General features: G+C 37.8%; 2 protein-coding genes across 2 annotated transcripts; both read left to right on the top strand.

Annotated features, from left to right (window-relative positions):
* Positions 1-3053: 3053 nt before the first annotated feature.
* gemin2 (gem (nuclear organelle) associated protein 2) lies at positions 3054-7498 on the top strand. Its single transcript, XM_026926576.3, has 10 exons — positions 3054-3398; positions 3768-3852; positions 3983-4072; positions 4510-4569; positions 4904-5017; positions 5380-5424; positions 5586-5654; positions 6058-6168; positions 6686-6744; positions 7231-7498. Exons 1-10 carry the CDS (start codon positions 3274-3276, stop codon positions 7265-7267), a joined length of 795 nt encoding a protein of 264 aa, XP_026782377.3. The 5' UTR covers positions 3054-3273; the 3' UTR covers positions 7268-7498.
* Positions 7499-8228: 730 nt separating this feature from the next.
* On the top strand, positions 8229-13809 carry pnn (pinin, desmosome associated protein). Its single transcript, XM_026926578.3, has 9 exons — positions 8229-8406; positions 9214-9285; positions 9379-9450; positions 9534-9609; positions 9958-10052; positions 10734-10809; positions 11033-11188; positions 11561-11699; positions 12064-13809. Exons 1-9 carry the CDS (start codon positions 8264-8266, stop codon positions 13218-13220), a joined length of 1986 nt encoding a protein of 661 aa, XP_026782379.1. The 5' UTR covers positions 8229-8263; the 3' UTR covers positions 13221-13809.
* The last annotated feature ends 868 nt before the right edge of the window (positions 13810-14677 follow it).

The following is a 14677-nucleotide window of genomic DNA, read 5'->3' as shown; positions in this document are numbered from 1 at the left end:
GTGTACTACATGCACAAATAGTGCGATTGTGTAACCAGGAAATTCTTTATAGTGTTCACATGAAGTCTGTTTTGTTGAAGTTATTAATTGTTCACTGATGGAGACTTCAATGCAAAACTATTTGTATGAATTGAAGTCCAAAGCTATCTTCATGGTTTTTAAGTGGAACCATCCTCACTGATCTCATGGATCTTTACGTTGTCCATGTGCGTCCATCCTCAGAAGCTTTACTGATGCCTACTGTACATTTTAATACACACACTACCACAACCGCTCATCACACATGTCTAATGTACAGTTTTAACAGTTCATACAGTCAATCTGTACAGGAACCTCAGTCTGAAAATAACTTGGAGAGCTATTTATATGTATATTTTATTCCTTCTTCAGTTTACTGTGCACTGTTAAAGTCTTGTGAACTGCTGAGTCTTGGTCTTCCTTGTTGCTCTTGCGTTGTGGCTGTTGTGACACCAAAGTACCAATAAAGTAAAACCAATAAAGTAAAATCAATAAAGTAAAATCAATAAAGTACTCTCTATTCTACTCTAAAAATCAGACTTGTTGCTCAGTGTCAGTAACTAGAGCAGCGCTTTACAAACATTTTTTTGTCAGTTGAACCAAATTTAAGCCCCTTTTTTAATTGTTATAAATTAACATTCATTTTAGTTCAATTAGATTTTAATTAAGTGAACACTAAGTAGAATTTATAAACGTAATAAACACACGTTATGTAAAGCATGTAATATTGAAGTTTGTTAAATATATAGTAATGTCTTTACCTTTTTCTTTGTAGTTTTATTATTACTACTTAAAACATGTTAAAAATGTCAAAATATAGATTTTAAACACTTAATTTAACGTGACATTGACATTTCTATCAGTCTTATGAACGGTGAAATATTCTGAAAAACTTTGATTTTTATTGATTTTAACTGCAGCTGAGAGAAACGACCAAAACATCACATCACATCGCCTCACTAAAACATTTCTACAACATGCAGTAGATTCATCATCATGATATTTCAGTTTGCAAACAATCTGCCAAACCCAAAAATTTTATTTAACGTCTGCGAAAGTATTTAACACTTTCATTTAATGTCTCCAGAAATAATGTGTTTATCACTGAAGAGGAGGAAAAAAGATTCTGTAAATAAATCTTTACAATTTAAAAAATTCAGATTGGTCGATTACAGGTAGTACATATAAATGTTTTCTGTGTGTGTGTGTGTGTGTGTGAGTGTGTGAGTGTGTGTGTATCTTTGTACCTTGGTTGGTAGGTTTTGCTGACTGAATCAAATCACTGATCAAAAGATCTTTTAGGGAGTGTCGAGAAAGTGGCCAGAAAAAGTGCTAATAGAACTGCAGAAAGTGACCTACATTCAGACAAACCCGTCAGTTTACTATAAAATGTTATGAAATTGAATTATTTTACAATTAAGTTACTGTCCAATTATACATCATTATTGTAAAATAACATTAAACTAGTGTGAATATAAATTACATTACTGTACGTTCAGATATGAAATTATCATGAAAATCTGTGGAATAGTAAGCATATTTTTTATAGCACATAAACAAACAAATACAGTCCCCTCCAAAACTATTGGAACGACAAGGCCACTACATTTGTTTATGTTATACACCAGACATTTGGGTTTGAGATCAAAATGTGGATATGAGACGAGAGTTTAGGATTACAGCTTTCATTTCCTGATATTTACATCTAGATGAGTTAAACAGCTTAAAGCATAGAACCTTTTGTATCAGATGACTCAATTTTTAGGTGAGCAAAAGTTTTGGAACAGATAGTCTTGAAGTAAATGAATGTAAATAAGACTTAATATTTGCTTGCAATAACTTCATCAAGCCGGTGACCCACTGACATCCCCAACTGCTGCCTTCTTCTGCTTTTCCAGGCTTGTAGCGCAGCTTCTTACAGTTCTTGTTAGTTTTGGGGGGTTTCTCCCTTCAGTCTCCTCTTCAGGAGGTGAAATAATCTCATATTTATCTTTTGATCTCAAACCCAGATGTCTTCAGTCATCAGGACAAAAACAACAGAACTGACCTTGCTGTTCCAATACTTTTGGAGGGGGCTGTAAATGCCCCAGTTACTAACATAATGTGATTATTTACAGCCCATCATTTATATTTCAGATTATTTCTAATCATAGCATTTTTACATGTTGTGTATTAGATTATTAGGCTAATCTAAAATGAAACTTAATATTTCATTATTCAGTTCTAAATTAAAACTTATTAAAGTTATAAAATTATGTTTAATGTGAGGTGCTGAGTTTTTTCACATCAGGATAACTTTCTTCAGCTAGCTACACACACATAAATGTCTTTGTGTATTGTGTATAGATTATATATTAATTATTATAAGCTTTATAGATTTTCAAGCTTTTTATTATTCTTATTATTACTTTTATTTCAGGATGGTTTTCTCAGCTAGCTTGCTAAAAATGTTTGCTAATTCTAAATAGCTGGCAAGAAATGCTAGCAAAAACAAGTTATAAATGCTAATACGTGTGCTAGCCAGGGAAGCTACAATGGATGACATTGTGTTTGTGTATAGATTACATATTAATTATAAATTTTTAAAAAATCCTGATAGTTTTTAAACTTCAGGATATCTTTCTTCAGCTAGCTTGCTAAAATATTGGCAAATGTTAGCTACATAGCTAGCATTGTTAGCCAATACTAGGCAATAATGCTAATGCTAATTAGCCAGTGAAACTACAATAAAAGATCTGTTTTATGATTGTAGCCCTAACTTTACATTTGTATTAGAATATTTTTAATACATTGATTCCTTTACAGACAAATCCCCCATTATTGTATGTATATATTATGAAACGAGAATGAATGAATGAATGAATAAGTAAATAAATAAATAAACAAAAACATACATACATACACATTTTTATTTATTTATTAGATACAAGCGGTTGTTGTGCTATACTATGAACACCAGATGGCGCTGTGGCGATCTCGGGTTTGGAAAGTGACCGGGGAAATAAACACGAAAAAGAAGCGCCGCAGCAACGGTCGCATTTTATTAACGTCATTGCGAGCGTCAAATTCGAGGCTGCCTACTGTAAATGAAGTGCACTAAGACTAGGGAGTGAGCACGCATTTGGGATTCAGATTGTGTTGTTTAAAACGCAGGGACGTTAGAGTGAATTTAAAAAAACATATATATAAAAAAAGATGCGAGGGAAATAAGAAAAAGTAAGCAGTGTGTTTATATATTTTAATTACACTTTAGCCATGAAGTCAGATGTGGAGGAGTTAATGCCCAGACTTTTACCCGTGGATCAATCCGATGGAGAAGAAGAAGAATTTAATCTGAACGAACCTCCAAGAAATCCGAAGGAGTATCTCAGACAGGTTCAGTAAGTGTGCTGCATTCACAGGTGGCGCGCTATGATGACGCAGTAAACCGGTATCACGGTTTCCCTGCATCGCGGTATCTCTTTAGTTCATGTTGACAGAAGACCACATTAGATCTCAGGCTCTTTGTTAAACTGTTCACCCAGTATGTTTATGTTTATGTTGATTAGAAGAGCATTTGTGCTGAAAAATGTCCAGTGCAGGATCAGACCTGATACCAGTGCTTGGTATCGAATCAGTTCTTCTTTAATAAACCCTGATTCCTGAATGCTGATCACTAACATTATCACAGAATGGTGAATTGACAGGTCATGGGTTAATGTTCATTATAATAATAATAATAATAATTATTATTATTGTTCTCATTACAGACGGGAAGCATCGCTCTGCCCGGATGTCGTGGTGGCTCAGATCGATCCGAGGAAACTGAAGAAAAACCAAACTGTAAATGTGTCTGTGAGTGTGATGAATGAAACAGTGCGGTGTTTCCACACACTAATGGATTTCTAATGTAAAACACACTCCATGCATATGTAAACTCTGTGTGTGTGTGTGTGTGTGTGTGTGTGTGTGTGTGTGTGTGCAGGTGTCAGAGTGTCGTGCCGCGCCGCAGGGTTTCTCTCCCAGCCTGCAGTGGCAAAAGCAGCAAGTCAGCAACTTCTCTCAAATCCGACAGGTCCATCATTTACACCTGCGTAAACACGCTGAGATTATTTCACAGACAGATTCAATCCTGACTCTCTCTATCTGTCATTAATATCCTTAAAACAATCTGGATTCTGATTGCTCAGAAGGTGTTGATTAATTCTCTGTAACAGCAGCTCTGTTGTTTAACGATAGCTATAACTTTATAGCTGCTATAACGTAAGTGACAACAGGAACTAACTCATTTCACTGACGTTCCACAGCATTAAATGTATCTATAAACGAATAAAAAGTACAACACATTGTTCCTTAATTAATAAAATTGTAATTGCAGGTTTTTGGTTATGTGCCGTTGTAGGAAAATAATCGACTTGGGTGTGGTAACAGTAACTCCGCTTCATCACACCAGTGCTACTCCTGATTCTTCTCCATAAACTTGACCTGATTTTTTTCTCTTTTCTGTTTCAGAGCGTCTCCAAACACCGGCAGCACTGGAAAGCCCAGTTTCTGGACGACAACGTTGTCATGGTGAGAAACTAAACGTCAAGTGTAAATAAATAAATAAACACACAATCTACTTTAACCACAGACTGGGTTTATTAGCATACACATAAATTTACAACAACAGTAATAATAATAATAATTATAATAATAATGAGAAAGAGACCACAAGCCTAGATTAAAGATCCAAGTAGATGTTTCCATCACCATAGCAACCACTGGGAACCAGGATGTTTTATTTACTTGACACAGTCTGGCTTCTCAGACCAGCTTCATCCCCTCACCTGCACAATCTGATAAAAAAAAAAAAACCTTCACAAAATAATCTGGAATTCAAAAAACTCCATTTTTCTGTCTTCAGCCCAAAGCAGATGATGACGAAGGATGGAAGAGGTTTTGTTTGGGTGTAAATGTATATCTGAATGTTACACAGAGTGACGGAGACACACAGAGTCCGGGACTCGATTATGTCAAGGTGTGAGAGCGCACACACACACACACACACACACACACACACACATCAGTTTGTACATGTATGTAACGCTTTATAGCAAAGAAAAACATCAATATAAGAAAACTTGTGTGAAATTATCTCCTTCTATTCTTTTAAGCATTATTTTCTAGAAGAAGAAGCAACATTTTCTGCAGGAGAGAGACATTTACAAGCTTGAATTGAATAAAATGTCTAGAAATACTTTTAATACTCTAATATTTGTCATATACTAACCTCAGTGTGAAATATTAGATAAATCTGACTGTATGTGAGCTATATTTAAGAAATAAGAAATGATGAAGGAGGAGAAATTCATCACTGATTCTCTCCGTTTGTTCCATCAGCTCGGCTTCCCTCCGTTCCTCAGCATCGTCAGCAAGCTCTCTCAGGTACCTTTAACGCCGCACAGGATCATTAACGCGAGTCATTAACGCTCGTATTCCCCGGAGCCGTGTGAACGTGTGATGATGCGTGTGTCCGAGCGCAGTGCTGTTGGATTAGAAATGTCTGGATCATTAATCATTTTATTTCATTCCTCTCCGTTCCTCAGTCCACCGTATCGTCCGTGCTCGAGTACCTGATCAGCTGGTTCGAGGAGAACGACTTCGTCCCACAGCTGGTTTGTAAACACGCCTCAGTAATGACATTTTTATACCACAAAAGTTTTTACTTCAACTCTTTTTAGTTGGTTAGAAGATGATTAGACTTTTATATACATAAGGGGAAAAGTTTATGAAATTAAAAGCTTTAAAAGTTTTTCTTTTGATTTTTATTTGATTTGATGCTAAACTGGAGGCTATAGACCTCCATCACAGTACAAAATAATAAAGAATAAACTGTAGTCAGTATATTTGCAGTCACGGCATGTTTGTTTGTACATTGCTGTATATCATAAAGCCACTCTTGGTAAATTAAAGTGTTTTTTTTTTTTGTTAAGTAGTGTTGTAGTGTAAATTAGGCTGGATGATTATATTAGGTGTGTGTGTGTGTGTGTGTGTGTGTGTGTGTGTGTGTGTTCACAGGGCAGATGGCTTTACGCTTTACTGGCGTGTCTTGAGAAACCTCTTCTCCCTGAAGCACATTCGCTCATCAGACAGCTGGCGAGGAGATGCTCTGCAGTGCGCGCTCACCTGGTATACACACACAGATACACACACACATACACACACACACAAATATATACACTACTATGTAAAAGTCTTAGGCACGTGCAAAGAAATGTTGTAGAGCAAAGACGCCTTCAAAAATAATGAAATTAAATGTTTCTACATTAAAAATCCACTATAAAGAGCAGTAAACAGTAATAAATGAAAGAAAGTCGATATTTCAGGTGACGATCCTTCGCTTTAAATAAATAAAGCAGTATCTGAGGTGCAGTGTGTGCAGTTTTATAAGGAAATGAGCTGGAAGTGTTACTGAGCATCTTGCAGAAGCAGCCACAGTTCTTCTGGAGACTTTGACTGTCGACTCGCTTCTTATTTCTGCAGCGAAAGTTTGTACTAAAGAATAAATAGGGTGCTAAGACTTTTGCACAGTACTCTGTGTGTGTGTGTGTGTGTGTGTGTGTGTGTGTGTGTGTGTGTGTGTGTGCGCTTTGTTGTACGCTCTGGCTGTAGAGAGGGAATGACATCTCTGCCTCTTCTGTTCCAGGAGAATAAAGATGACGAGCGTTTATCAGCACTGAACCTGATGATCTGTATAGTAGCGAGGTAACTAACACTATCACGGCTAGACGCGTACACACGGGACATACATAACCATATCATAACTACTCATAATAAAGCCATAAGAACCCACATCAACAATACACTCCAGTAGTTTTTTATTGAATGCTTACAAAACATACAATGAGACAACGTACGCACACACACATGGATTTTTAAAATGAATTCTGATCAAAATCTCAAATCTAAATCTAAACCTTTAATTCTTCTGAAATCAGGATCCTTAACACACCGTTAAAGATTCGTCTCAGGAACACAAACTCTCTTCCCTTCTAACGACGATGTTCTGAGTGTCGCACGTTAACGTATAATCATATATAACGTATCTATAGATTATATATAGATATAATATAATATATAGAGATTATCGGCACATGACTAGACACTGTTTGTATTTTTAATGTTGTGTTTGTGCAATTATACATTGTTGTGTGTGCATGTTTTTTTTTCATCATTTTTTTTATTTTAAAGGTATTTTGAACAAAATGATTTGGCTGACAAAGAGTGAAGAAGGAGCTGGAGATGATGCCGAGCTTCTGGACGCGACTTTTCCGTTCTGTGTGCTTTTGTGTTTGTCTGTATGAAAGGTGGAAAAAAAAAGAAGATTTAAGAAATTTAGAATATTTTCTGAATATCTTCAGTGTCACTTTTTTTCAGTATTCTGGATCTCATTTAAAATGATGACTTTGATAAATTGATATAAAATATAAATAAAAATGTAAAAAAAATTTGAGTTGTACTGAAATAAAATGTCTTACATTAACACTTTAGGATCAGATTTATTATTTATTTATTTTCTTCTTTCTCTATTTTGTTTTATGTTCAAATTTCATATCAGACATTAAATTGATCTGATGTATTTGAAACAATATTACACATTATTACATGTTAGAAATATGTATTAGTTTAAAAACGTTTAAGGTAAATATACAGTTTTATTTATATACAAATTTATTCTATAATAAATATATATATATATATATATATATATATATATATATATATATATATATATGTATTTATTAAACCATTTTAATTTTATTAATTCTAATCAAAATATTAATTTTTATCAGAAAAAAAATTGTTCAGCTTAACCTATTAGTGGGTTTTCTATCTTGTTAATTTTTTTTTTTTTGCAATTTTCTGTAATAATTAGAGATTTATAATTATAATAATTATAATTATCTAATCTGTAGATTGTTTTAATTTTAATTTGCTGTCATACACACTTTGAGTTTAAATTATTATTATTATTATTATTATTATTATTAAATAGTTCAGTTTCACCTCATGCACTACTAGCTACTAGTCTTCGAACAGAAATGGCGCCCGTTTGACCCACCCATCAACATGTAACGACAATTTCTATTGGCTAATCTTTCTATCAATCAACGCTATCGTTGGTCATTCTCGCTTGTCATTGGCTAAGGCTTCTGTCAATCACGCGGCTCGCTTCCCGCTTCCTCCTCACGCCCATCTTTTAGCGCCCCGCAGCCGAGTGTGCATGTTAGCAGAACAGCAGCTGATTAGCAACATGGCGGTGGCTGTGCGAGCTTTACAAGACCAGCTGGAAAAAGCGAAGGAGAGCTTGAAGAATGTGGACGAAAATATAAAGAAATTAACCGGCAGGGACCCGAACGAGTTACGGTATACAAAATAAACTTAATTAGTTGTTTACGTTGTAGGACTTTTAGCTCAATGGCTAACAGACGGCAGTTAGCTTGTTAGCCTAGCAAGGTTAGCATGCTAATATAATGTTACTGTATTGTTACTATTAACGCCAGAATGTGACTGTTTTAAGACAGAACAATGCTTTATATTCGATTTCATAATTTTATTATAGTTATTTCTAATTCCTTTAACATTCTTTCCCTCAACCCCTAGCCTGCTAGCCATGCTAGTTGCATGCTAGTTAAATGCTAGTTAACCCATGCTGCATGTTAGCATGGTATCGTTAGCAGAGTTAGCAAAGCTAGCGAGCAAAACGTGCTCTTGCAAATTTGTCAAAAAAAAGAAAAAAAGATTTGAGTCACAGCAATCTGTTTTTTAAAGAATAAATGCGTTAAAAAGCAATAATATGTTCTCAGATCAGCAGAAAGCCGCGTCTGAATGGCCGGTTATTGGACACGAAGTGCACTAGATTATGTACCCTAAGTAGTGCACACTTGTAGGGTTCCATTCAGGACGCAACAGTTCTATAGCTTAAGGTTTTAGCAGATGAATTCTGTGCTTGTCTGTGTGTAATTAGTTAATCTGTACAGTAAATAAGATCATACATGATGATTAAATTATTCACAAACTTAGTCAGTTGTGTTTGTAGTGTATTTAAGTGTTTCTCGAGTACAATGTAATTAATATATTATAATATATACATACATATATATATATATAAATACCAAGCCTTTTTGTTGTTGTTTTGAGCGAGATGTGATGCGTGCGGTGATTCTGTTGCAGGCCGGGTCAGACCCGACGGCTTTCCGTCACAGGCCCAGGTGGAGGTAGAGGCCGAGGAATCAACATCCTGCGGTACGTTTTAATTTCCTCGTTCTTTCCCAGTGAGGTCGCTGAAATTTAAAGGTTTACGGAGTTTAACGTGGCGTGTTGTGCTTCTGTTTGAAGGCGTGGACTCTCCGATGGCGGCGTCGGCGGAACCCCAGCCAAACAGAGGGACGTCGAAGGGGCACTCTTGAGGTAAACGCACCAGACAGCTAATTAACTAAAAAGGATTTTTATTAAAAATGGTTTTGCGTTAACGTGTTTGTTTCCCTGCGCAGGCTGGCGGGGGATCAGCGAGCCAGGAGAGATTCACGGCATGACAGCGACGCTGAGGACGAGGACGATGTCAAAAAAGTAAGAAAAGAGAACAGACCTTTTGGTTAAAGAAAGAAAAACACCTTTTTTTTGCATCAAGTTTTAGCCACATTTCCATCTCATTGCTCCAGACAGAAATGTTGGTCTTTCTTTAGCAACAAGCTCCGCCCCTTTTAAACTCTCATAACATTGCCAGTCATGTAAACACATCTAGTTTTTATTATAATGTCCCCAAAATGATGGGAATACAGGACAGTCCTGACTTCGCAGGTGTATACACCTAGATATAGTCACTGTGTAAGAACGGTGCTCTTCACAGAGCACACGTGGACGAATCTGATGAATATAATTCTGCAGATTAACACCGTGTTTAATGTCTCTGTGCAGCCAGCGTTGCAGTCATCGGTAGTCGCTACCTCCAAGGAGCGCACGCGTCGAGATCTGATTCAAGATCAGACCATGGACGAGAAAGGGAAACAAAGGTAGCAGTCTTCACCGTTCAGGATCATCAGAGTCTGTGTGTGTGTCTGTGTGTGTGTCTGTGTGTGTGTCTGTGTGTGTGTCTGTGTGTGTGTCTGTGTGTGTGTCTGTGTGTGTGTCTGTGTGTGTGTCTGTGTGTGTGTCTGTAGAAATAACAGCGTGTCATGCTCTTTTGTTTTGTTTTTAAGAGAAGTGCTGATTAAATGTTAAAATGTTAAAAAAAAAAATTTCCGTGATCTCAGAGTTTTTACTCTTGTGACCGAGTGGTTTGTTATGAGCAGCGTTGGAAAAATAATTCCAGTGTAACTTCAAATAATAGAAATGACGTGCTCAGTATCTAGTGTAAATAAAATTTATATTCCAGTGCACACTAAAAAGATAAAATCAGCTCCATTATTGTTTAAAAAAAAAACAACAAAAAAAAACAGGCAATACACTAAAAACATAACTTCACCTTCGTGATGATTAAAACACACAGTGTGGCGTGACATAGAAAAAGAATTTATACACAAAATTCATGTCAAATGAAATCAGATATAAAGTGTAATGTGACTGTGTAACAACAGGAAGATGACAAAAGGCCAAAAAACTAAAACGCTAGTTTGTATAAATCTGCGCTTCCTGTTGATTATTTGGAAAAAAAAAAAAGTTGAATTTAACCCAGTTTCCTGTTTTGGACGCAGAAATCGCCGCATGTTTGGCCTGTTGATGGGAACGTTACAGAAATTTAAGCAGGAGTCGACCGTGTCCACAGAGAAGGTATTATTATTTTTTTAAAACAAAACTGTATTAACTTTTGATTATGTTTTTATTTTTTAAATTTTTTTTATAATTTCTGAATTACGCTTGTTTTGTAAACTCGTTCAGCAGAGTTTGTGATTCTGCAGCTCAGCTCTTATATCCAGTCAAAACGGCTCTGAGACGAGGACGAGAAAACATCTGTGTGTTTTTGTTTTTTTTTCTTTTTAAATCCTGTTTTTAGCTGAAAAGACGGCAGGAGATTGAGCAGAAGCTGGAAGTGCAGGCGGAACAAGAGCGTAAGAAAGTGGAGAGCGAGAGACGCGAGCTGTTCGAGGAGAGACGAGCCAAGCAGACGGAGCTCAGGCTTCTGGAGCATAAAGTGGAGCTGGCTCAGCTGGTAATCTCCCACTTTCTCCATCATCGTTTAGCTCAATTATGATTTTATAAACTCTCCTGTCATGTTCACAGCTTCTGTTTAATTCATAGCCACACAACGTAATGAATTAATTATTAATCAGGATTAATGTAATACGCTTTTAACACAGATGGTGCACGAAGTAAATCTGAACCACTAATCCATTTTTAAAAATATTAGTTTATTTGCTTAGATATGTTGTTTCTATATAAAATAAATAATTAAAAGTCTTCAGATGTAGGAGTTAAGTTCAAAGTTGCCCTTAAAAGCATGTTGTAGTGTTTTTTATTTATTACGTATCTGTTTAATCTTTGTGTTATTTATATATATATATATTTTTTTCCCCCCATTCAGCAAGAGGAGTGGAATGCCCACAACGCTAAGATTATCAAGTTCATTCGGACGAAGACTAAGCCTCCGCTCCTCTACCTGCCGGGTCGCATGTGTTCAGCCACGCAGAAGCTCCTGGACGAGTCTCAGAAAAAAATGAACGGTAAAGCGTCCTGTGCTTCGTTAGCTAAACCCGGAAGAGCTGATGGATTCAGATGTGAAAAAATGCAGGAGCGTGACGTTAAACGTCGCTTGTTTCATTCTGTTTAAAAAACTGATTTAAAATTTATATTGTTTTCCGCATGATTAGATGAAATTAATAGCATTTGGCTTCATCACGTGTGAAGATTTTACTTAATTCAGATCGTTTTAGATGACTGCGTTTGTTCTAATGTCGAGTTGCGCTGTAGAGCTTCTAAAAGTGGAAACTTGATTGTGTGAGAAGGAAATCCAGGTTTGTGTGAAATGAATCTGAATTAGAAATTAAATTGAAATGTTGTGTGTTTGCTGTTCGTTTGTTTTTGCAGCCATGTTTGATGAAAGGCGCGAGGCATTCGCTGAGCACCTGAACAAGATGGAGGCTCGGCCGAGGCGTCAGTCTCAGCGCGCCGGAAAAAAGGAAACGGAGAACGCTGAAGGGCGGAAGAAAGAAGAGGAAGATGAAGAGGAGGGTAAGCAGAAGGAAAGGTTGACAGGTAAACGACATGATATAGAGATGGAGGAGGAGGATGAGGAGGAAGCAGAGGAGGAAATGGAAGAGAGGGAGGAGAGTTCAGAGGTCAGGGAGAGGGAGGGAGTGGGGGAGCAGGAACAGAAGGAGGAGGAAGCGATGGAGAAGGAAGAGGGGAAGGGAGAGAAGGATGAGGAAGAGGAGGAAAAGGCAGCAGTGGAGGATAGAGAGGTAGAGGAGAAGATGGAGGTTGAGATGGTAGTGAGGGATTTAGAGGGAGAGCAGCAGCAGCAAGAAGTGCAGGAAAAGAGTCCAGAGGTAGAAGAGGTAGGTAACGACAGGGAGGAAGAGAAAGAGAAGGAGCAAGAGAAGGAGAGCCGTCAGGAAGACGATGTCGAGTCCCCGAAAATCCCTGAAAACAACATGGAGGTCCAAGCCGAGGAATCTAAAGATCCTCCTGTTGAAGTTTCCTCACAACCCACAAGTAAAAAAGACAGCACAGAGCCGGGCGGCGCTCTCGAGCCCCAAACACACACCGAACAGCCAGAACAAGACTCAAAGCCGCCACAGGAAGCAGTCACGGAGCCTCGGGAAGCAAAGAACGCCGAGGAGGAAGCGGACGAGGCACGAGGTCGAGCTAAAACGAAGACGTCGCCGAGCAGAAGCCGGAGGAGCAGCAGCAGCTCCTCTACGAGCTCCTCGTCCAGTTCCTCGTCCAGCGGCTCGAGCTCGTCCTCCAGCTCCTCCAGCAGCTCCTCGTCTGCCTCGTCTTCATCGTCGTCGAGCTCTCGGTCACGCAGCCGCAGCAGAGAGCGCCGCAGGAGGAATTCAGAGCGGAGGAAGAGCGACAGGAGTCAGAAGACGAGTAAAAGCAGCGGTGGACACAGAGAGAGGAAAGAGAGGTCCAAGGAGAAGGACAGGAAGAGGACGGGTTCGGATGGAAACAGGTCGGGAAAGCGGTCCTCGCGCAGCGAGCGGGACCGGAAATCAGACCGTAAAGAGAAAAGGCGCTAAAGAAAAAGAACGGATCTCTGTTGCTTCTTTTGTATTCAAAAATAAAAGCGAGTCTGAGAATCGTGTGTATGGTGAGGAGGTGAAATTGCCTTAAGATGACTTCCTGTTCTTTTTAAATTAAGACTACATACCTGGTCTTTTTTTTTTTTTTTTTTTTTTTTTAAATGACCTCTTACATTCATCTCTCACTTCCTGTGCTTGCTGTCTTAATTTTTAGCTTTTATAAACATTGATTTTACGCTAATGCTAAAAACACGCTGATCTTTCAGCCCCGTTATCTGATACCTGACTCCTAGAAAATGCAAGAATCAGCCATGATGAGTTTTTCTCGTACTGAACTTGAGCGTTTTTGACCTCGGTATTGTCGGTTGTCATGTCACGGTCGTATGGTAGAGTAGTGATCTTGTTTTGGGTACTTGTGCAGTGCAGATGTCTGTTTTCAGTTTCTCTCTGTAAATGTCAGGCGTCCGCTGTGCCGAGTGAAGCGCAACATCCCTGATTTTTTGGAGAGAGCCGATGACCTTTTGTATAAATGACGCGTAATCATATGTTGGGAGGAAGTTGAATAAAATGCAAAAAAAAAAAAAAACTGGATTGTCTTGAGTTTTCTTGTGTGATGATATTTTGGTACTGTTACTCACACATATGAACACTTTGTGATTTAATAAAATTATTTAGCAAACATTTCTCCACATTCACAGTACATCTATAACCTCTCTGTTTAGTTTTGAAGCTATAATTAACAAATTTTCCTCTACGTCACCTCTTTTGCGTTAGAAGGAAAATGTTTAGATGAAGTAGGTTTATGATTAAATGTGTGAAATGGTCCTGTGTAATAAGAGAATCCAAGTAATATTCTCTTAAGTTCATATTTTTACTTCTCAGCGCTTTGATACGGTAATGTAACCTCTAAAACCTGCAATGCACATTTAATACACGATAACGTCTCCTAATAATGGCCTTAATCTCCCATTAAAGCCTGTAACACCTGTAATGCACCAAAAACCTATAACAATAAAAGTTTAATAATACATCAAAGACCTATAATAACACCTAAAATTTTCTATAAAGCCTAGAAATGCACTGAAGACCCAGAATAACATCTGAAGTACTCTAATAAGGTCTGAGAGTGCACTGAAGGGACTATAATTCAACCTGAACACACTCTGTAAGGTCTAATAACACCTAAAGTCTATAAGTGCATAAACCTGATGATGTGGTAAAGTTTGTAACAAGTTCAGCAACAGGTGACTGAGTGAACTCAAACAAACTTCAATCATAAACAGAACGTAAAACACAAACATGCATCTCTCTCTCTCGCTCTCTCTCTCTCGCTCTCTCTCCCCGTCGGCGTCTCCAGCCGCTCCTTTATCCCTCTCCCCCACTGATTAGCTAACTCAGTGCCAGACGTGCGTCCTCACAGGCTGGCTCCTCCCTCCTCCTCATCACATAGTTAT

Source organism: Pangasianodon hypophthalmus, chromosome 10 (assembly GCF_027358585.1).
Source record: "Pangasianodon hypophthalmus isolate fPanHyp1 chromosome 10, fPanHyp1.pri, whole genome shotgun sequence".
Taxonomy (NCBI): Eukaryota; Metazoa; Chordata; class Actinopteri; order Siluriformes; family Pangasiidae; genus Pangasianodon; species Pangasianodon hypophthalmus.
This window is presented reverse-complemented; position numbering and strand designations above follow the sequence as displayed.